This window comes from Chrysemys picta, chromosome 4, assembly GCF_011386835.1.
Source record: "Chrysemys picta bellii isolate R12L10 chromosome 4, ASM1138683v2, whole genome shotgun sequence".
Taxonomy (NCBI): domain Eukaryota; kingdom Metazoa; phylum Chordata; order Testudines; family Emydidae; genus Chrysemys; species Chrysemys picta.
Genome location: NC_088794.1, coordinates 80,148,355 through 80,172,165, shown reverse-complemented (window position 1 = coordinate 80,172,165; position 23,811 = coordinate 80,148,355). Strand labels below are relative to the sequence as shown.

Sequence of the window (23,811 nt, the reverse complement as noted above, 5' to 3'; positions counted from 1 at the left end):
AGTTTGCTGGGCTGGGTGGCTGCTCTGGACCCCTGACCAGGTGAGGCCGGCCGGGAGCCCCAGACCCCCACCATGCGGCTGCTCCGGACCCCCACCATGCAGGGCCAGCCAGCTGCCTGCCATGGACCCTGAACTCCCAACAAGTGGCTGCCCCAGAGTTTGCGGGGCCGAGCAGCTCCCCCGGAGCTTGCAGGGCTGGACAGATGCCCCGGACCCCGGATCCACGCTGCCCTGGAGCCCCGCTGTGCGGCTTCCCCGGAGCTTGTGCGGCCAGGTGGGTACCCCGGAGGTTGCGGCTGCCCTGAACCCCTGCCACGCAGGTCAGCCGGCTGCCTGCCCTGGACCCCCGCCATGCGGCTGACCCAGAGCTTGTGGGATCCAGCAGCAGCCCCAGATCCCCACCATGCAGGGTCGGGCAGCTGCCCCAGAGCTCTTGGGCCCGGGCGGCTGCCCTGGACCCTGAACCCCCAACCCTGTGGGGCCATCCGGGAGCCCCGGACCCCCGCCGCACGGCTGCCCCAGATCCTGCGGGGAAAGGCGGCAGCCTCAGACCCTGAATCCCCACTGCCCTGGACCCTCGCCGTGCGGTCGCCCTGGAGCGTGCAGGGTTGGGCGGGTGCCCTAGACCCCTGACCTCAATGCAGGGCCGGCCAGCTGCCCACCCTGGATCCCTGTCATGTAGCTGCCCCAGAGCTTGCGGGGCCAGGCAGCAGGAACTTGAGGGGCCAGGCAGCAGCCCCGGACCTCCACCGCGTGGAATCAGGTGGGAGCCCCGGACTCCTGACCCCATAAGGTCAGCCGGGAGCCCTGAACCTCCACCACGTGGCTGCCCTGCACCCCCACCATGCAGCTGACCCAGAGCTTGCAGGGACCAGAGGCAGCCCCGGATCGCCACAGTGCAGGGCCAGGCAGCTGCCCTGGACCCTGGACCTCCCCACCACCATTGGGCTGGCCGGGAGCGCCGGACCCCCGCTGCCCCATATCCTGCGGGGAAAGGCAGCAGCCCCGGACTCTGGATCCCCGCTGCCCTGGACCCCCACCATGCAGCTGCCCCAGGGCTTGCGGGGCCAGGCGGGTGCTCCGGACTCCTGACCCTCGAAGCTGGCCAGGAGCACTGGACCTCCGCCACGCGGCTGTCCCAGACTTTGTGGGGTCGGGCGGCAGCCCTGGAAATTGTGGGGCCAGGCAGGGCTGAGTGGGTGCTCCAGACCCATGACCCCACAAGGTCAGCCGGGACCCTCACCATGTGGCTGCCCTGCACCCCCACCATGTGGCTGACCCAGAGCTTGCAGGGACCAGGCAGCTGCCCCGGACCCTGGACTCCCCACCCCGTTGGGCTGGCCGGAAGCCCCGGTCCCCTGCTGCCCCAGATCCTGCAGGGAAAGGCAGCAGCCCCGAACTCTGGATCCCCGCTGCCCTGGACCCCACCATGCAGCTGCCCCGGAGCTTGCTACAGCAGGGTCGGATTGTAACCCTAGACCCCCACCGTGCAGGGTTAGGCAGCTGCCCCGGACACTGGACCCCTAACTGCACAAGGTCAGCCGGGAGCCTTAGATACCCACCATGTGGCTGCCCTGGAACCTCACCGTGTGGGTCAGCTGGCTGCCCACCCTGAACCCCTGCCACGCAGCTGACCCAGAGCTTACGGGGCCGGCAGCAGCCCCTGACCATCACCATGTGGAGTTGGGCGGCTGCCCTGGAGCTTGGCGGCTGCCCCGGACCCTGGACCCCCCGACCCTGGAGGGCCGGCTGGGAGCCCCGGACCCCAACTGCACAGCTGCTCCAGATCCTGTGGGGCCAGGCAGCAGCACTGGACCCCCAACCCCACGGGGCCAGGCTGCAGCCCTGGACCCCCGACCCCACGGGACCGGCTGGCAGCCTCGACCCCGGACCTCTGCCATGCGGAGCAGGCCCAGCAGCTCTGACCCTGATCCCACTGTGCTGGGCAGTAGGGCAGCCCAGATCCCACAGTGCCAGGTAGCCAGGAACCCGGACCCTGCCACGCAGCTGAGCTGGGCCGCAGCTGTGTGCTAATTGGGCCGTATGCGGCCCGCAGCCTGCTGGTTGAGAACCACTGTTCTAGATGCAGTGTCAGCTGCATAGCACTGCCTTCCTCAAGAGGGCCAAGAATTGGGCACTATCCTCGAGGGGGATTATCTTCTGGTAATTGCTGAAATCATATTTTGCTAACAAAGCTTGATAGTTAGTAATACAGAACTGAAGACCTGTAGAAGAAAACAACTTCCCTCCCTGGAAGCCTATCTCACCACCCAGGCAAGCTGAATTTAGTGATAACTGGTCACCTATGCCACAGAACACAATATATTCAGGTTACTTCCAGTCCTAAGGGACAAGCCACATACCTCAGATCAGTTTGTATTTTAGATCTCACACCAAAGAATGCCTATAGTCAATCCTGTAATAAACTAACTAAAGGTTTATTAATTAGAAAAAAGAAATTAGAGAGTTATTTATAGGTTAAAACAAGCAAGCATACACATAAAAATGAGTTATCATCTATGGTTCCTAAAGACAACAGAGATGTAGTAATCTGTCCATTCAAAATAGCTTTCAGGGAGGATGCAAGGGTAATATCTGGGGTCTGTGCCTTAGTTTAGAGTTCAAACAGCAAAGAGATGACAATTTTTCTTGGGACCCTGTTTTATCTTTTACATTTAGCCTTCGAGTCAATGAGAAGAGCTCCCTTGAATGTAGTATATTTCCAAGGTGTGATAGGGCCATTCACCAACCCTTTGAATTGTGATGTTCCTTAATGGTTCCTAACTTTCTGTTGCTTTTTTGACTGCTGCTGCACACTGAGTAGATGTTTTCAGGGTATGATCCACGATGATGCCAAGATCTCTTTCTTGAGTAGTAACTGCTAATTTAGACCCCATCATTTTATATGTATAGTTGGGATTATGTTTTCCAGTGTGCATTACTTTGCACTTATCAACACTGAATTTCATCTGCCATTTTGTTGCCCAGTCACACAGTTCTTTGAGACCCCTTTGTAACTCTTCACAGTCAACTTTGGTTTTAACTAGATCAAGTAATTTGGTATTGTCTGCAAATTTTGCCACTTCACTTTCAGATCCCCCCTTTTCCAGATCATTTATGAATATGTTGAACAGCACTGGCCCCAGTATAGATCCTTGGGGAACCCTACTATTTACCTCTCTCCACTGTGAAAACTGACCATTTATTCCTTCCTTTTGTGTCCTATTTTTAACCAGTTACTGATCCATGAGAGGATCTTCCTTTTTATCCTATGATTGCCTACTTTGCTTAAGAGCCACTGGTGTGGTACCTTGTTAAAGGCTCTCTGAAAGTCAAAGTATACTATATCAATTGGTTTCAGAGTAGCAGCCGTGTTAGTCTGTATCCGCAAAAAGAACAGGAGTACTTGTGGCACCTTAGAGACTAACAAATTTATTAGAGCATAAGCTTTATTATGCATAATAGAGCATGCATAGTGGGCAATAGCCCACAAAAGCTTATGCTCTAATAAATTTGTTAGTCTCTAAGGTGCCACAAGTACTCCTGTTCTTTATATGAATTGGATCACTCTTATCCACATGCTTGTTGACCCCTCTGTAATAGATTGGCGAGGCATGATTTCCATTTACAAAAGTCATATTGGCTCTTCTCCAAAATATCATGTTAATCTATGTGTCTGATCATTCCAGGGATGGGCAAACATTTTGGCCCGAGGGCCACATCTGGGTATGGAAATTGTATGGCGGGCCATGAATGCTCACAAAATTGGGGGTTGGGGTGTGGGAGGGTGCTCCGGGCTAGGACCGAGGGGTTCAGAGGGCGGGAGGGGGATCAGGGCTGGGACAGGGGGTTGGGGCGCAAGAGGGGATCAGGAGTGCAGGCTCCGGGCGGCGCTTACCTCAAGCAGCTCCCAGAAGCAGCGGCATGTCCCCCCTCTAGCTCCTACGCAGAGGCGTGGCCAGGCAGCTCTGTGTGCTTCCCTGTCTGCCGTTTCCTGGCCAATGGGAGCCGTGGGGGCGGGGGCAGCATGCAGAGCCCCCTGGTTGCCCCTACCTGTAGGAGCCGGAGGAAGCATATGCTGCTGCTTCCGGGAGTTGTGCGGAGTGGGGCAAGCCCCCGACCCTGTCCCCGGCTGGAGCGCCAGAGCGGGGTAAGCCCCAAACCCCGCTCCCCGGTGGGGGCTCGAGGGCTGCATTAAAACATTTGCAGGGCCAGATGTGGCCCTCAGGCTGAAGTTTGCCCACCTCTGGATAATTCTGTTCTTTACTAAAGTTTCAACCAATTTGCCCAAAGTTAAGTTTACTGGCCTGTAATTGCCAGGATCACCTCTGGAGCCTTTTTTAAGCACTAGTGTCGAATTAGCTATCCTCCAATCATCTGTTATAAAGGCTGATTTAAGCGATAGGGTGTCCACCCCACACAAGGCCTGAAACGGTTAAGGTGGCTTACTGGGCCAATTAACTGCTTATGCTGCACCTGGAGGAGGAGCCAGGGAGCAATGAGGACTAATTAGAGATGGTTCTTAGCTGGACAGGAATAGGAGGGGCCTGTATAAAGCCCAGTAGGAGAGAGCAGAAGGGCCATGAAGCGGGAGCAGCTGAATCCCAAGAGAGCAAGACTGAGAGTAACAGACTGCAACTGCAGGAAGGGGTGTCAGCCAGGCAGAGTTAATTTCCTGGTGCCATGAGGCATTCCAGCAAGGAGTAGAGCACCCTGTGACAATTACATACCAGTTAGTAGTTTTGCAATTTCAAATTTGAGTTCCTTCAAAACTCAACAACATATGCAGGAAGCAGATTAAGCACTTTGCAACCAAGAAATGGGTATTATGTCTTTTTAACAATTGCTCATCAACCCTTACTATACCTAAATTATGGGAACAAGTCTGTGTAATAGCTCAATTGAAGCCGGGGAAGGATGCATCTGACCCAAAGAACTTCAAGGCAATATCAGTCCTATGTCACCTTTATAAACTTTCTGAACGCCTTATTCTCAATCACCTCTCCTCTCATATTGAACAGCATCTAAGACCAGAACAAGCCAGATTTAGACTCGCACTGGCCAAATATTAAATATCACCCAGCATATGGAAGATGGATTCGAGAGAGGCATGATAACAGGTGCTGTGTTTGTAGACTTATCAGCGGCATACAATACAGTCAGCCACCAAAACCTGCTTGCCAAAGTCTACGATATGATTAGGGCCCTACTAAATTCATGGCCGTGAAAAACACGTCACGGACTGTGAAATCTGGTCTCCTCCGTGAAATCTGTTCTTTTGTGTACTTTTATCCTATACTATACAGATTTCATGAGGGAAACCAGCATTTCTCTAATTGGGGGGCATCAACCCAAAAGGGGGAAGTTCCTGGAGGTGGGTCTGACCCAGCCCTGGCGGAAGCCCCTGCAGGGGAAGAGGAAATCCCATCCCTCATCAGCCTGACCAGGAACAACAGCTGGAGCCCAGTGTATGGTAGGAGCCCTTGGCCAGGGCGCCCCCAGCCCTGCCCCTCCCCGTCTCTGGGCCCAGCGCCCCGACACTTGGGGGCAAAGGGGCCTTGGGCTGGCTGTGTGTGTGTGTGGGGGGGACACCACGGAAACCCTCCCCACCCCCCAACCACAGTACCCTGGGTGGTCATCCACATTGCCCACCCATAAGGCCAGCCCTGCCCCTCCCAAAATTGAGGACCCCCCTATATCATGCCACCCTCACTTCTGTGCTGCTGCGGGCAGTAGTACTGCCTTCAGAGCTGGGCGACCGGCAGCACCACCGCCAACAACAGCACAGAAGTGAGGGTGGCAATACTGTGACTCCCTACAATAGCCTTGCGCTCCCACCCTCCCCATCCACTTTTTGGGTTGGGACCCCCATGGTTACGACACCGTGAACTTTCAGATTTAAGTATCTGAAACCATGAAATTTATGATTTTTAAAATCCTATGACTGAAATTTACCTGAATTTGGTAGGCCCCTAGATATGATGCATGACTACCAACTAGTGCAGCTCATGTGATCTCTTCTGGAGAACAGATGTTTTTACGTAGAACTGTGCCAGAAATGGAGCCACTGGAGACGACAATGAAATGGCTTCTCACCGTGCAGTGTGCTAGCATCAACCCTCAACATATATACCAATGACCTGCCCAAATAGAGCAACATGAGTTTCATATTTGTCTATGATCTATGCATCACATTACAGGAGAAGTGCCACTGTTGAGAACAGACTGTCATGTGCATTGAACAACCTCTCAGCTTATTACAATAAGAACCAGGTTCGCGCCAACCAGACCAAGACAGAGGTGACGGCTTTTTACCTATGCCATCGAGAAGCCAAGCCGAAACTAACCACCACCTGGGATGGAATCCCACTGGCTAATCACCCAACCCGATCTACATGGCGGTGACATTGGACAGAACTTTCCTTCAAAGCACATGTAGAAAAGATGGAAGGGAAAGTTAGTGCCTGCAGTAACATCCTCCGAAAGATGGTCACCCCAAAGTGGATAGCTAACCCAGCTACTTTGCGAACCATTGCTATTACCATGTGCTACTCTACAGCAGAGTATACATGTCCACTATGTGAACAATCTGTCTATGCCAGGAGTAGCCAACCTGAGCCTGAGAAGGAGCCAAAATGTACCAGTGTACATTGCCAAAGAGCCACAGTAATACATCAGCAGGCCCCCCATCAGCTCCCCCTCACCCGATCAGCCCTCTCCCTCCCTCCCCGCACCTCCCAATCAGTTGTTTCATGACATGCAGGAGGCTCGGGGGGAAGGGGAGGAGCGAGGGCACGGCAGGCTCAGGGAAGGGGGTGGGAAGGAGTGGAGTGGGGGCAGGGCCTGTGGCCAAGCCAAGGGCTGAGCAGTGAACACCCCCGGGCACATTGGAAAGTTGGCGCCTGTAGCTCCAGTCCCGGAGTTGGTGCCAATACAAGGATCCGCATATTAACTTCTGAAGAGCCGCATGTGGCTCCAGAACCACAGGTTGGCCACCCCTGGTCTATGCTAAGAAACTAGCCCTGGTTCTAAATGACAGTTGTCATGTAATAACTGGAATTCTAAAGCCAACACCAAAGGATAGCCTGTACTTATCGGCTGGCACTGCACCACCTGATATTAGCAGGAAGGTAGCAAGCCAAAGGGAAAGATCATGGCAGATGGAAGACCGAAGTCATCCACTATATTGTTACACAGGAGTAACAGAACACCTTAAATTACGAAAGAGTTTTATAACAAGTGTTGTGCCTTTGGAGACAACAGTTGGCAAGACACGACTGAGGTTATGGAATAAAAGACTAATGCAGTCGGATGCACAAGCAGATCTGAAACCCCAGGAGGACCTTCCCAGAGGGGCCAATAAACACTGGTCAATGTGGCACTGCCTGAACCGCCTGTGTATGCAAACTGGTGGATCAAAGACTAACCTGATCAAATGGGGCTACTCTAATGACAGGAATATATGTTAGTGCAGTGAATTGGGGAGACCTGTATGGAGGAGGACCTTGCAGCAGTGACAGAAAGAGCCATTGCTTGTGCATAGTTCTGGAAAAAACCTCGTTTGTGACAAGGACACAAGAAGACGACTGTGGTGGATTTCTTTGGTATTTTCCTTCATCAACTATGTTAAATTTAATTATATTATGATTGCTATTACTGAGCAGTTCAGCTATATTTACCTCTTGGACCAGATCCCGTACTTCACTTAGGACTAACTCAAGAACTGCCCCTCCCATTATGGGTTGTAGGACTAGCTGCTCCATGGAGCAGTCACATTCACGGTGTCTAGACATGTTATTTCTGCATCCCATCATGAGGTATCATGTACCCAGTCAATATGCGAATGGCTGAAATCCCCCATTATTACTAGGTTTTTCTGATTTTGTAGCCTCTCTAGTCTCCCTGGGCATTTCACAATGACTATCAGCATCTTGGTCAGGTGCTTGGTAGTATATTCCTATTGCTATACTCTTACTATTCAAGCACGGAAATTCTATCCATGGAGATTCTGTGGTACAGTTTGGTTCATTTAAGATTTTTACTATATTTGACTCTGTTTTCTTTCACATACAGTGCCATAACCCCATCAGCACAACCTACTCTGTCATTTCTATGTATTTTGTATCCTGGTATTATTGTATCCCATCGATTATCATTGTTCTGTCAGGGGACCAGTTGTAGGCGGTCAGGCCTAATGGCTGGAGTCTGAACCAGAGCCAAAGATTGAGAAAGTTGGAGTCAGGAATTAGAGCCAAGGGTTGGAACCGGATTACCAGGAACCAGGGAAGGCAGGAACAGGGTTGGTTCTGAGGCAGGAGCAAGGCTAGGACAGGACTAGAACAAGACTGGGTGCAGGGCAGGATCTGGACTGGAGCTGTGGAGGAGTAAAGCAGGAGAAGGACCTGGCAAGAGACGGCAGGGAGGCAGAGAGTCCGTGGGCATGTGCATTGAGCAGCCAGCCAGCTACTGCTGCTGCTGAGCTTAAGAAGTGACCTGCTGGCTTCCTCAGCCAAATCAGGCAGGGTGGTCCATCAGGCAGCTTAGCTGACTCACTAGGATGTCAGGAGTCCTCAGCAGGTGCAGCTGTAGGGCCTTACTCCTGACATGTTCCACCAAGTTTCTGTAATGCCTGTTATAGCAATATCCTCATTTCACAGCAGGCACTCAAGTTCACCCATCTTAGTATTTAGACTCCTAGCATTTGTATACAAGCACTTAGTTCAAATTTGTCCATATTTAGTTGTCTGTTTTCATGTGATGTAATTGAATGGGACTTTTTTATTTGACTGTTTCTCTTCAGTTCCTACCTGTAATTTATCGACTTCTATTGCTTCCTCTTTACTAGGATACAGAGCACCCCCTTTTTAATAAATCGTCCCCTAACTGATGTTTCTGTCCAAGCCATCTAAAAAACAGCAGCAAAACAAACAAAAGTCCTCAGTAACATCCCAAGTAAGCTGGTTGTACATCTCCTTAAAGGACACAATAGTTCTTGCACTAAATGACTTTGCACTAAATGCATCTTTTCATTTATATTACTCCTTAAACACTTCTTCCATGAAGTCTTCCAACAATAACCCATCCAGGAAAGAAAGTCATCACAGTGTGAGTGGACTTTTTAAAGATCAGCTAGTGCACAAGGTGTCCAAATTGTATTGTGTGTCCATTTTAATATATAAACTCCTTGGAGCTGGGAGCATCTTTTCCACTCTTTCAGCACAGTGCAGAGCATACCAATGATGGTGATGCTCAATAGATAATAAATATTATTTAACTATTCCTCTTCTGGTAAGGCCCACAAAGAGAGAAGAAATTCAAGTAATGAGAGAGAAAAATACTGTAATAGAAGAATCTCAAGATGTGCCCATAACAAACCTACATATCCATATATTATTTTAACTATTTTCTTTCCTACTGCCCTCTTCCACATAGCAATCCCCATTGCTTGCTGCTCCCATTCTTTGTCACCTGTCCAAAATTAGATTATAAACTCCTCAAAGCAGAGGATATGTTCTATTTGTTCTTCTGAGTGCCCAGTACATTCTTAATGTTATTGAATTAATCAGGAACTGAAATCCAGAAGCACTAATTTCCAGATTGTAGAACTGACCAACAGTGGTTCCTATTAGCAATTCACATTAAGGGTGCTAGTTGATATGTCTGAATATTGTTCAAGCATTTTCCTTCTCTCTGATGCTGTGCAATTCTTGTCATACTTTTGAACTTATTGATTCCATTTCTAAACTCTTCTTCAGTAGTTTAACTCAAGTGTAGAAAGAACATATGTATCCAGGTCTCTATTACCTGGGGTAGGTAGAGTGGGTGTTTAGATGCCTGTCTCTTTTTTTTTGTGTGCATCCAACAATTCTTTTTCCATGTAAACTGAGACCTTTCCGCCTACACGATAATTCCTCTTTCCTGTTGAAAAAATGGGTTTCCTTGTTATCTTTGCACTGCCTATTAGACTCAGGCCTGTATAATTTAGGGATTGTACATCAACTGATGGTTATTGTCTTTTTATGTGTTACAAATTCTGATCCAAATGTGAGAATGCTTGCAGTCCCAAGAGAGCTCAGTCTCCCAGCCCAGAACTACATTTGCAATAGAAAGTCAACATATTATGAAATATTTCTCTTTTCAGTTTTACCTCGAGAATCCAATTTTTCCTGGGCAACTAACAGATTGAACAAATGAACACATTATGTTTTCTATTACAATTCATGGATGCATGTGAAACATATATAAAAAGAAGAAAAAAAATACCTAAAATGAGATAATACTGTCCAAAAACTGTGAGGTGCTGAGTTCTGTCAGCTCTCGTTGCAGTCAGTTACAGTTAAGGGTGCTCAATATCCTGCAGGATCAGACCCTTAAAATGTAAGAAAATGATACTTGAAAGTCCACTGCATACTAATGTATTATACACACCAACTTCCTTCCTTCCTTTGTACATAGTAGACATGGATTCAGACCAGATGACAGGTCCCAATCACCTTGAAAAATGGGGAAGTTCATATCTAGAGCTGACCTTTGCAATTTGGGCCGATAACTAACATAAATTAAATGAATGTGTAATATCTATATATTTTTCCACTCAGGGGAAATGCCTCATAGTCAGAATTAAAGTCCCAGAGTTGCTGCAATAGCTTCATGTTCTCTAAAAAACAGTTTCTCCCTTCACATATTTTCCACACTAGTCCCAATTTCTCCTCTCCACACTAAAAATACTTTCTAACTCTTATCTATAGTACAACAATCCTCCTGTGAGTTACAAGCATTAGATCCAATAATCTGATTGATTTCTTGGGGTTTGTGTTTTCATTTTGACATAGAGCAGGGGTTCTCAAACAGGGGTCGGGACCCCTCAGGGGGTCACAAGGTTATTACATGGGGGGGTCGCAAGCTGTCAGCCTCCACCCCAAACCCCGCTTTGCCTCCAGCATTTATAATGGTGTTAAACAGACAAAAAAAAATTTTTCATTTACTAAGGGGGGGTCACACTCAGAGGCTTGCTGTCTGAAAGGAGTCACCAGTATAAGAGTTTGAGAACCACTGACATAGCGCCTACAAAAAGGTGGACACGTGTACAGTGACGCACAGGTAAGCAGTGCCGGAAAGCCACGTGAGTGAGCAGTGTCAAAGGACAGTCCGGCGATATGCACAGAGGAGACGTAAGTGCACTGGGAAGTGAATGAGAGACAATGCATTGATGGGCAGTAATGCAGGAATAAGCAGTGAACTCGTTAGGATTATACCCAGTGAATATCAAACAACCTCCTGAAGTTCCTGGGGCTGCTGCTTGGAACCAGCTCCACACTATCGCCCTGGTGTCTCTGGGGCCATAGCTCAGGCCAAACCTAATATTCACTATTATCCCAAATCCCCAGGGCCATTGCCTAGACCAAGCCCCACATTCTCCATTACTCTGAGGCCAGACGAAGGCCCATATTTCCTTACAAACAGCGGCTTACTGTTGTGAATATAAACCTCACTATTGTTACCACCGGCAGCGCCCACTTTTGTGGCGCTGACGTTTGAATGGCGCCTGTTGACAAGGACACATTGCACACAGGTAAAAAAAAAAATCCATTATTGCTACAAAGGTGTTTATTAGCAGGGTAAAAATTACAAAGAAAGGCTGCAAACAGCACCAGTGTTTTCACCCTCCCCCCAGGCAGGCATTACAGAGAAAGGGAAACCCCAGTAGCGAGCAGAAACAGTCAATCACTTCACCAACAGATACAGCAAAAAGGCAAACAGTTCCATTGACACAGAAAGCAGGTGAGTGAGCACCACAGCGCAGCGAACCTAACCGAATCCTCCTAGCAAACGTGACAAAAGCCAAAGCAAAAACACAACTGACCTGAGTGCATGTAAAGCAAGCTACGAATACTGTACCAGGCCTGCTGCAGCAATGCCGAGGTTCTGCCTAGAAGAAAGAGAAAATAAAATAAAAAAACATAATAAACAGCAAGAGAGACCCCCAGTCAGCAGAGATTTTAACAGCCGCATGACAGACAGGCAGCATTTTGCCAGCAAGGCAACAACCGACCGGATAATGACATTTACAGCAACACAGGAGAGCGAGAGAGATCTAAAAAGCTCTTTTCCCTTGCTCAGAATTTCCACTCTGACTTGATCAATTGCAGCCTTTCCTTGTTCACGTCTAACTGGCACAAATGACCCCACATTTGTGCTGTTTACTGCATTTAGATAGGGGAAATGAGGCTTTTGCCAGAGAGAAAGACCCCCATTACCTCCCTACAATCGGCCATTACAGGAAGAAGCAAGGGAGAGTTTTACGACAGCTCCCAGCATTCTTACTGCCTACAACTCCCATACTGCACACGCTCAACTCCACTGTTAACCCTTTTGTTACACTCAGACAACTTTGTGCCACCAAAGCTACAGTCTGTTTCCTATACTTTCCTCCTCTACCACAATGTATAAACAGCAGCTAACATATGGTACAATAACAACAGACATTATGTTAGCTTTCTCCACTCCAACACATACACATACACATGACAGGACTCCTTGATCATTTTAGTGGAAAAGGCTATTTTAAAATTCTTCAGAACAATAACAGATCTGCAAATGCAGTCATCAAATGTTTATTATGAATTGCACATTCAAGTTCAGTCTTTTTCTAACTAGCAAATTTTCTTGCAGATTTCTACATTTCTGCAGTACAGAGTTGCTGGTCGCTGTTATTATTATTTATTTTGCCTTTCCAATGTAACTTAGAAAAAGCAGATGAAAACTCTCCTTCTACCTAAATGCATTTTTCTACATTTCAAAAGACAAATTCTAATAGATACATTAACAGAAAAATACCCTTACAAGCCAAAAAGCCTTTTGTGACAAAGCTAGCAAAAGATACTATATTTTCCCGCAATGAAACTGATGGGAAACTCAGTCATACTATCATGTTTCTCTCTGTCTTTTTCTCTGTCTCTCTCTCTAGATATTACATATATGCATTCAAGATATGTATCACTAACACTTGTAGCAGTTGTTCAGCTCCTTCTGTTTTAAAATGAGCAACAAACTATGTGTATACAAATCATCTATTGAAAATTGAAAAATAAACTACAACACTAGAATCGGTTAATAAAATAACTAATTTAAGGGGGGGGAAATGTTCATTCATGTAATAGATCCTTACAACAAGAATTCCTGGATATTAATTAAAATCAGATTTTTTTAAAAAATCCCTGTTTACTTTCTATAAATATGGCTTATTTGAAATAATTTTTAAAAAGAACCTTGTACAGCAAATGCAAGTCAAATGGTTCTAATTTGTAGTGCTCCAAACTGTAACATGCTCAGACGTGTAACTGCCTGACAGACTACACAGAAATCTGGTTTATGCTTCAACCTCTGAAACAAGTGCAAATATCTAAAAGCATTCTGCTATTTCTCCAAAATTAAAATACCCAGTAAAACATACTGACTGCCAGATTTTTTCATACAAACACTTCACTTTCAAAAATAAATCACTACAAATTTATTATTTATTTTAAACTATAAACAATACAGATGAAAGAAGCATATGGACGTTTTCTTTCTTTCTTTTTTTTTTAAACCCATCAATAACAAACACGCATGTACTCTCTTAAAAAGTTTAATTTCAAATATCTTCTTTCAAACCTAAATCAGTGAATCAGCGAACAGTTTTAACCAAGGAAAACACAACAGGAAAAGCATTTCTCCATGATACTCTTTTCCAGACACATGCTTTATGTTTTTAAAGACAATTCACATCCACACCATTCCAAATGGCATAAATACAATTATTTAGAATTTATTCCTCACTATAGCAATTTTTAGTTTGGTATATTTTTCAAAATTTTCATGGAAAACACAATCAATTAATAGCTATCTTTGCGTAGCTACACTGTTACCTCTTTTTGCACATTTTCTGTCTTTTACCTGACCGTAAGCATTTGATAAGCATTTTACATATACACATTAAAGTAATGAGAAGGATAACATGCTACAAGAAAGGCTCAAAAACAAATTGGAAGTGTAAATGACCTTCTCCCATATTCCAGACGTACCTACAAAATCCCTGCTCACTGGTATGGGATTATATGTTCCATACTTAGGTTGGTCTTTTCATATTTTGTACTCTTTTAACCCCCCAAATTTATAGATTTTTAAAAATGGCATGTTAAAAGGGCTTTATTTAAGGATTTCAATTAAAACAGTGTTATGTTTTGTCATATTACCATAATCCTTCTTTTAAAATCACTTAGAATTTCAGTATAACCTAATTAAGTAATTTTAAGAAAGTCTTAACCCAAATACATAGATCTAATAAAAATGTGTTCTGCAAACAGGAAAAATGGACTCCTGAAAGGGATTCCTCAGGTATGAAGAAAGATATTCAAACATTTGTCTCCCCACAAACTTTGAAATATCAACTATTTTACAATACCTATGTTTAAAACCCTAAATATTGATAATAAAACAAATTTTATCAGAGGCCGAGCATACCATTTTATCGCAATTGTATTTATTTATTTATTTTACATTAAGCAGCATCCTTTCTTTTTCCCTTACAGAGAGAGAGGGAGACTGGGGGAAGAAAAAATGCTGCAAAACCCTAACTACCTATCTCAATGTATTATTTGTTTCAAAACTCTCGTAAGAACAATTTCTATTGCTTTCAGATATTGTATATTTTACCAATGACAATATTTTTGTTTGGATTTTGCCTTTTAAAGGCTTCAGAATAACATGATGGATTTTATAGATTTCTAATCATTTTAAATCTTTTTTTTAATGCCACAAACTCCCAATTTTGGTAAATGAAATATACTGTATTCATGTCTCTGAATTATCAGAGTGGAATAAATTGTCCAAAATAGAAAGATCAAGTGAACTATTGTAATACAATAGAACGTCTAACATATTAACACAACTCCTCTCCCTGATATTAATGTTATATGATATGATTATCAAAACCAGAAAATAGTTCATGAATATAGAGTCCTCCCTTATAAAGAGGCTTTCTTATTGACAAATTTGGCCTCAAGGAACCACTTTTACCCAAAATCATCCTGTCTAGCGCTTTATGCTACTCACAAACTCCTGGTTAATTTTAATTAACTGGGCTGCTTTTAAGATAAAGATCTTTCCTTCCAGTTAACCTAAACAGACTATTTTTAAATGTTTAGCACATCAAATGTATTTGTCAATATAGGAAAATTACAGAGATTTGGGAAGAACTAATTTTTAAATCTTTTTTCTAACCTAACCACAAAAGAAGAATGCATCTTTCATCAGGAATTTATTTTGTATTCTAATGTGATCTGGGCTTGAACACACACAGTTTTAAAGTATTAAGCCATCTTCTTATAACCATATATTATTCACATGCTTTTACAGGGAAATCCAGTACGATGCTACCTTCCTTGCTGCTTTTGTGTAACTGATCAGACGTCTGAAGTACTTCATATTAATTTGTCTGCTTTGCAGCATTTTAACACCCCCCCACACATACACACACAAAAATATTTGGATTTCTATGAAATGTCACCAGTAAACTGCAAAATCAGAAAGTCTGGAGGGTCAGGTATTATTTAACCCTCACAGAAATGCTATTTTCTCTCTATGTAAAAACCCATCAGTAACAAGTAGTACCTTACATGAGAACTGGTGCTCACCTCCCTTGGCTGGTCTTCATTCTGTCCAGAACAGCAGCTTTTCCACATTCCCTACAAAATAAGAGAGAACAGGGTGAAATTAATGGGTGTCCAGCCCCTTTTGGGATAGTCAATAAAATTCATTCAAGTTATCTGGCCTTCATGAGGCCTCATATCTCTTGGCCTGAAAAGCATTTTTAAAGCCATGATTACATTTTAATTAAGACCGTGAAAGAATGGTTCTGATTAGTCTGATGCAAATTTTAAATATTATCTCCATACCTGTGCAAGAGAAGTTCCACAACTCCTGAACCTATTTAGTCATATGTGGAGGCCTGTACATTTCTGCATGCAGCACTTCATCTGCATCGTTAACGTCAGATATCACACCATCCCTTTATCTTAAAAAAGAAAAATTCTATTTATTTTAAATGCATTTCAAAATAATATTTGCAACTGGTGATTTCTTTGTAGAGAGGAAGGTGTGGGATATTTCCTTCCACTGCAATCTTTCCTTTCCCTGTTCTAACCCTTGAACAACTTCCTAGATAGGTACTGTATTATTCCCCTTTCCTTTATCTGTTTTTCTGTGATTTGCATTCATATATTACGATGTACAATTTGTCCCAGCCTATAGCTTTGAGACATTTGTATACCTCTCTCGCCCGCAAGGACGTTCGCAACTAAAATCACCAGTTATGCACTATTTTCATGCTTTTTTTTTTTTTTGCATTTAACATTTAAAAACAAACAGGAAAGGACAAATATTGAAGCCAGTGTGTTTGAAATCTACAGTGCACTAAGGTTCTCAAATGTCCTAATTTCAGGATATAATTTTACAAACCTAAGTAAGTCACAATTTAAAATCACATAAACATAGGATGCAAGATTTGCAGCTAGACTTAATTTTTTTTAAATCACTTCTTCCATCTTTCAATGCTTTATTATCTCTCAGCCTATGTGGGTGACTGTCTTTTCATTTACATTTTCCTTTCCCATACGTCAAGGATCTCGAAAGACTGATATGCTTTATTTCATAGGTATTGGCCAATGCAAACTAAGGCAACATTTGGAACAAATGTTAGCAAACCTAAACTATTTTCTCCCCTGCCACACACACACCTTTTTCCCCTCCGCATTTGATATTTGACCACTTTTCTATACATATGTCTCCTCCTGATCCTATTAAGCCAAACAGGAAGAATTGAGTGTCTCTCCCCCATTTGCTACAGTATCTCTCGTTTTTGGTTTTGACAGATAAAATGCCCTCTACCACCTACTTCACATGTTATTGTCAAGGTAAGTATTTTTCCTCTCTAGCTACCTGTTGATTATAAGAACCCATATCCTTCTGGCACAAGGTAAATCCTTTCCTGATCTAGTATTTCCTCTTACCATGGTTCTGATTTGAATGGCTGGGGAACCTGTGGTGCAAGGCAGGAAAGGGAAAAAGGGGTGACATCAGGAGATGCCTTAGGAACATAAAACATACAATATGTTTATTACATATTAATATGTAATATTAACATCACAGACAATATGGTGTTCATTATTGAACCTAATGTTTTAAAGAGATACTAACCACAAACTACTGTTGGGAAGACGGGGAGGGGAAGAAATATGTTACTGGGGTCACTAGTTACACTTTTAAAATTACTAAAAGCAAAGGGGATTTTAAAAATCTGATTTTCTTTTCACCATTACCTGCTTAAGATTTACTTGTTTAGCATTTTAAATATCTGGGAGTGTGAAAGTAGCCTGTTTGGTTTCACTTTAGCTGCTAGTCAGTTTCACTTTTTTGTACTGGCATAAAGTTTTTATTTTGGGGGTTCAACAATACTGCAGGGAAATGTTTCAGTTTTAAAACGAGTCAATTCCATTTAAATGTGAACAAAACATTGCAAAAACATTTCCATCCATAATATAGGACATTAGGAAAACATAACTTTGGGGGCTAAAAGTAATCAACTGCATCCCTGGGAAGTGATGTTTTGGCTTTCACATATCATACTTCAACCTCTGACCTGCTCCTTTGCCCATAGAATTCAACAGGAATTGTGCCATAAACTTCACTGGCAGCAACATCAGGTCTCTACATCTATTATATGCAGCAAAATAATTCCACATGTAAACTAATCACCTGCTCATAAAACTTAATGCTCAGTTGAACTCATTTTCCTTTTCAAAACATAAGAGTTCCTATATTTCCCTTTTCATGCACTTTTAACTGATAAATGCCCCCCTGACATTGCCCATGTGAAATTAGAGCAAGTCAATCCCCCATGGTTTGTGATGGGGGAAAACATTACATCTCACTTCTACCAACTATGAATAGCTACTTCTTGTGCTTGTGCCAGCCACGTTATATGTGACTGTCCAACAGATATAGAAACTTTATTGTCTTTCACCAGGATGTTGTTTCCCTAAATCTCCCAAATCATATACGTAATCCTCATCGCTTCAGGATCAACCTCAATCTTTTCAGAAACTGAGATTATCAAATGCAGAAAAAAACATTAGTTTTTATTTATATTTTCAAAATATATCTTTCTTTCCTTTTTGCTGGTTGTTCCTCCCTTTTTACGGTGTAGACCCCAAAACCACATTGGTAAACATACATATGCATATATATATATATGCAAGTGCACACACACACAATGAAAATTCAATGAAAATCTTCCCTCAGCTACCTAAACCGTGCAATTTATATCTGTGTAGATATAGGGGTTGCTGTACCACACTGAGACTTAATGGAAAAGATTCAGGTTCTTATAGGTACCATACAGCATATACCTATTCATGCTTCCTTTTGACAAAGCCAATGTCCCACAAGCATATTCAGAGGCTGTCATTAGCCAGTTAAGTTAATTATCATCCTATTTGCACACCTAATGTTCATAAAAGCTTCAGTACGCACCCCCTGTGAGAGGATCTGAATCTGGGTTTTATTTATTATATTATTTACATTTCCTAATATTAAAGATGTATGAAAATGGAGAATTACATTTTGAACACCCTCCTCCCCCAGCTCACAGACACTCTCTTTATTTGTATTAGAGCAGACATAGGTACAACACTCTATTGGCTCTTATTATCACCTCATACATCTAGAAATGAACAGCTTCCCCAGATTGCTTTTTTCCCCCTCCATTCTCCCCCATCTCCCCAGTCAGATATTTTGTGCATTTTAGGTCATAATTCAGCAAAGTACGTAAGGATGTGCCTAACTTTAAGCATGTAAGTTGACCCATTGATTTCAATGAGATTACTCGTGTGTTTAAAGTTAGCTACATGCTAACTTGGTAAATCTGCCTTGCAATGGAACAGAGTTCTAATGAACTGGGATCAAGTGAAAGGGTTGATTAATGAACCATAATCAAAGTACCAAATTATTTCACATCTCAACATACACATTGCAATTCTGAGTATATTCACGTGCCTATTATACGATGAAATTTAGCTTTTGCAGAGGTCCTGTTCAAAGTTTATCCATCATATAAGTCCTACTTAAACCCTCAAAATTGTGTAAAAATGGAACTTAAGTGGTGCCAAGGCCTTGTGCTGGCCCTCTGCACCTTGCACATCTAGTGGTGAATTTCACCCACTGTGATGTTGTTCTGTAAAGAAGACTTTGTTATAAGAAAGTTCCATTGGGTTTACAATTGGCAGCAGAGTTCCTGAATTTTGTTAAGTTTCTGTATACACAATAAAACTTGTTTTAAACAACCACTCAAGAAAACCAGCAATTATCAGTCACCTAGCTGTGAGTTTTAACAGACAGGGAAATGATTACAGGAAAATGCATGAGGATACTAAAATGGTTGCTTAAAACAAAGCATTTAATATCTTAGATCTGCTTCTAACTGCAACTTTTACAGTACTACTAGACATTAATTTTCTATCTGGCACATTCTATCCTGTGTTTTACCAACTGGCTCTTTTTATATAAATATATAATATAAATGTTTATATTAAATTAAGTAATTTGATCATTTTAAGCTCGATGAACATTCTTTACCTTCACATATTAAAAATAGAGGCTTCGTAACAACTCTCATCAATGGACTAATCCATTCTAAATATCATATGTGGGGGGGCGGTAGAAGGAGTTATGAACATGACCTTCCCCCTTTTAAACATATTTTATATTTCTACAAACTCCTAAAAGTAAGTAGAAGAGAACACTTTTTAAGGTGGCTTGCATTGCTATATCAGAGGCCTCATGAGGACTTTGGAACATGAAGCTGGATAATGTCTCCTCAAGGTTGCAAATGTTCTGAAACTGTCTCCTAGTCACTGCTCCAACAGTGTGAGAGGTTAGCACACTTGGAGCTGGCCCTCCAGCCCTTCCTCCGCAAGAATAGTACTCCTGATTTATTTGTTTTGTAAGATGTCATGCACATTTCTGGTGCTGTATAATAAAGAGATAAATAACAATAATAGTAGTTGCTATCCCCATTATATAGGTAGGGTAACTGGGGCACAGGGATGTGGAGAAGTCAAATAGTGTGTGGCAGAATTAGGAATACAATCTGGGTTTGTTGATGCCCAGCTTCATGTTTGAATACACCTTAAATATACAAGAATCTGTGCTCTCTTGACTGGGATTCGAAGGGAGCACTTCTTGTACCTTAAGCAAGGATCACATCCCTAGCCGAATGGCCAAATGTATTTAATACATAATGACAAGCACAAGAGTGGGAGATTATAAATATAGACTCCTTGCTCATGTGTAAGGGGAGGCAGCAACTCAAATCACTATGGGGGTCTCCACTATCTCCTCTACCCTCAGTAGGGTAGGATGTGCCAACATCCTACCCTACTGCCTATTCTGAGATATATTATATGCACAGGAACCGAGACAGGTGCAGTTGACACACAACATACTCAATACATACATGCACTAGTGGCTAAGATTCTCTTCCAGTAGGTCAGCCCCTAATGCAAGCAACCACTGTAAAATAGCCCATAAGATTTCCAGTACAATCTTGTTTAACCTTTACTCAAAGACAAGCCTCTACTAAGCGACCAAGATATGTTGATCTCTTGGGTAGGTAGCTAAGACAGTTTTCATTGTAAAAATAAAATGTTTGTTCAGACATTGTAACACTATTTCTTTAAAGTAAACACACCAGCATGGAGGCTTCTTTCACACTGAAGTCTTTTTTTAAATTTCCCCTCCCAGAACAGTTTCACTCTAAATGGAAAGTGATTATAACCAGAACCATTGGTGAGAGAGACAAACTTTCGAGCTTACATGGAGCTCTTTTTCAGATCTGGGAGCTAGTTTCCCAGAAGAACTCTGTGTAGTTTGAAAGCGTGTCTCTCTCACTAACAGAAGTTGGTCCAATAAAATATATTACCTTATCCACCTTGTCTCCTTAATATCCTGGGACCAACACGGCTACAACAACACTGCATATATCCAGAACTGTCATTACATTGCCATGAAATTATGTAGGACTTTCACCACTTCACTAGTGCAGTTTCACTACGTCCAAATTCAGTAGAAATGGGTTTCAGCCTATTCCAAAAATATCACGTTACTAGCTAATTCATCACCTGGCAGTAATTTTAAATCCACTACCCAAATGGACTGTCATTCATAAACAGCATTCAATGCCTTAAAAAGAACGGAATACCTCAAGTGCTTCCTGGTTATGGTAGAAGAACCAAATGACTAAGGCACCTGGGTAGCTGATCTATGCCACCACATCAGACAAGAAAAAAGGTCAACTTATTGCCGAAGTGACAGCTGCTATGGTTGACTTGATCAATTATCAGAGCACCATTTAATGATTAGGCCTCCCGTGCATATAACCATTAATTTCCACAACTAAAATTCATAGTCCAAAAGCATCAACTCTTCAAAATGAGCTATAAATGGGAGAACAGGAAGGAGTTGTTCTAAGGTCATCTTATCTGGAAGACATGTTCAATATGTCTTATAATCATGCAGGCTCCCATCATCTCAAAATATATCATGACATTTATTTTTGCTTGTAAGGGGTTATTTGATGAGCTTGCCCAATACCTTCTTGAGTGACTGACCTCTTCAGACAAGAAGATGATATGTCCAATAGCCCTCCTTCCTTCCTCTATTTAGACTACTTTCATACAGCCTTCAGCTTCACCCATGATTATAAGTCCCATGTTCATGTGGATGTTAGTTACAACTACCAGAAAAAAGTCTAACTTTTTAATGTAGCTGTCTGCTAGCTGCCATAAAAAGTTCTACTGATCCTCTGCATTTCAGGGGAGCTAATATGCTATTCTTCAAAAGTGAACCCGAGAGAAATTTAATTTAGTTATTTCTTATTTTTATTTGCCCTTTACTGTGGCATCTGGGAGAATAGCATAAATTAAACTCACACATTAATTTAAACTGCCCACAACAGACAATACAAAACATCCCCTTTCCTTTACCAGGACAAAAGAGCATAGTAAATATCCCAGCATTGGTACCTAGTCAAAAAATACTTGACCATAAAGATATGTCTTGTACCACCCTGAAGGTCAGTACCATTGAACTATGGGGAGCATCAAAACAAGTTGTTTCCATATCTGCGAGTACCACACTGAAAACACCTTGTATTTGGTCCTCAAGAGTGGGTACATTTATGGATTGTTAACAGAAGTGCTTGAGTTAAACTCAGCCGTATCAGGAGAGAGACGGTCCATACTCAAACCAAACAGCCTCTTTCCTGGCCAATAAAGTCTTACTGTTCCCAGCCACTACAAGCACTCTGATCTTGTCATCACTGATGGGCCTTTAGAGAGCACAGTGATATGCATGGCATGAGAACTTAAGAAGAATGGGACAGAATACAATAGAATCTGTTGATGATAAAATGAAATGCTCCATTTCCACAGAAATGCCCGGTGTGACTCAGGGTTTTTTCCACAGAAATTAAATAGGGTTCTATAGAAACTACTCTAAAAATCTTATAGAATTTTACAGAGAATTAGGTCCTTTCTATAGAATTTTTAAGATATCCTAAACAATTTAATAGAGATTTCAGAGTAGCAGCCGTGTTAGTCTGTATCCGCAAAAAGAAGAACAGGAGGACTTGTGGCACCTTAGAGACTAACAAATTTATTAGAGCATAAGCTTTCGTGGACTACAGCCCAGAAGTGGGCTGTAGTCCACGAAAGCTTATGCTCTAATAAATTTGTTAGTCTCTAAGGTGCCACAAGTCCTCCTGTTCTTCTTTTTAATAGAGATTGGATCTCTGCTATAGAATTCTATGTGCTAATTAAAAAATTCCATAGAAAGGTTATTCTTCATCAGATTCCATAGGACTTTCCCCCATAACTGTGTAATAGGCTAACTGCCTATGTGTAACTCTCACTGAAGTAAATGGGAGTCACTTGTGCATCTGAGAAGAAAATTTGGCCCTGACTTCTGGTGTCACCCCACTGATGAACTTTATCTGCATCAGCTGCAAGTGGTAGTTCTGGGCCTACACATTTCTCTCACTGCAACACAATGAAAATTGGCATGGCCATCTTCAGTGTGGCAGTTAAAGGCAACCCATTTTGTACTGTGTCTGTCTTCCTCCCACTATTAGTGTTATAACTGCTTTTGTCCTCCGTAGTTCAGGAAGGAGCACAGCTACCTATCACGGAAGGTCAAACCACGTGGAAGTGGTTTCTCCTCATTCAATTTGAAGAATTCCAGATCAGCTCAATAATTTTTATTACATAAATAAGCACAATGTAAAGATCTTTAATGTGCACAGAGCAACACAAAGGAAGGTTTTATGTTTCACATTCCCAGTTGGGGCTACATTCTGCCCTCCTTAAATTATGCCCAGATGCACTGCAATATTGTCCTCATTACCTTATTGTTGGCTGAGTTTGTGAGGCCTTACGTTCAACTTGACGGGATTTCTCTGTTTGTCTGCCTATCTGTTATGCAATATTTTTTGAATGCCATATCTGATAAATTCCAAAATTTCGGTGGACACTGTAGGCATCAATAGGCAGAACCTTATTGATTTTGGTGAAATTTGAAAAACCAGAAGGGGGAAATAGGAGAGACTCAAAGCCCCTAGCATCTGGTAAGCAACCCAGAAGCTTCAAACAGGTCTGTAATTGTCTATAAATCAAAGAACAGGTTGATAGCAACCATTAACACCATACCCCCATCTCAGCT

The 23,811-nt window shown here is 43.0% G+C and overlaps 1 protein-coding gene across 1 annotated transcript in view; it reads right to left on the bottom strand.

Annotated features, from left to right (window-relative positions):
• The window catches only part of HSD17B12 (hydroxysteroid 17-beta dehydrogenase 12), a 253,973-nt gene that overhangs the window by 184,818 nt on the left and 45,344 nt on the right, over positions 1-23,811 (bottom strand). Inside the window, exons 4-6 of the mRNA XM_065592787.1 lie at positions 15,936-16,054; positions 15,675-15,725; positions 11,864-11,929 (exon numbers count right to left, since the gene is read on the bottom strand). Coding sequence (XP_065448859.1) covers positions 11,864-11,873 — 10 coding nt within the window. The 5' untranslated portion in view covers positions 11,874-11,929; positions 15,675-15,725; positions 15,936-16,054. The remainder of the gene's footprint in view (positions 1-11,863; positions 11,930-15,674; positions 15,726-15,935; positions 16,055-23,811) is intronic.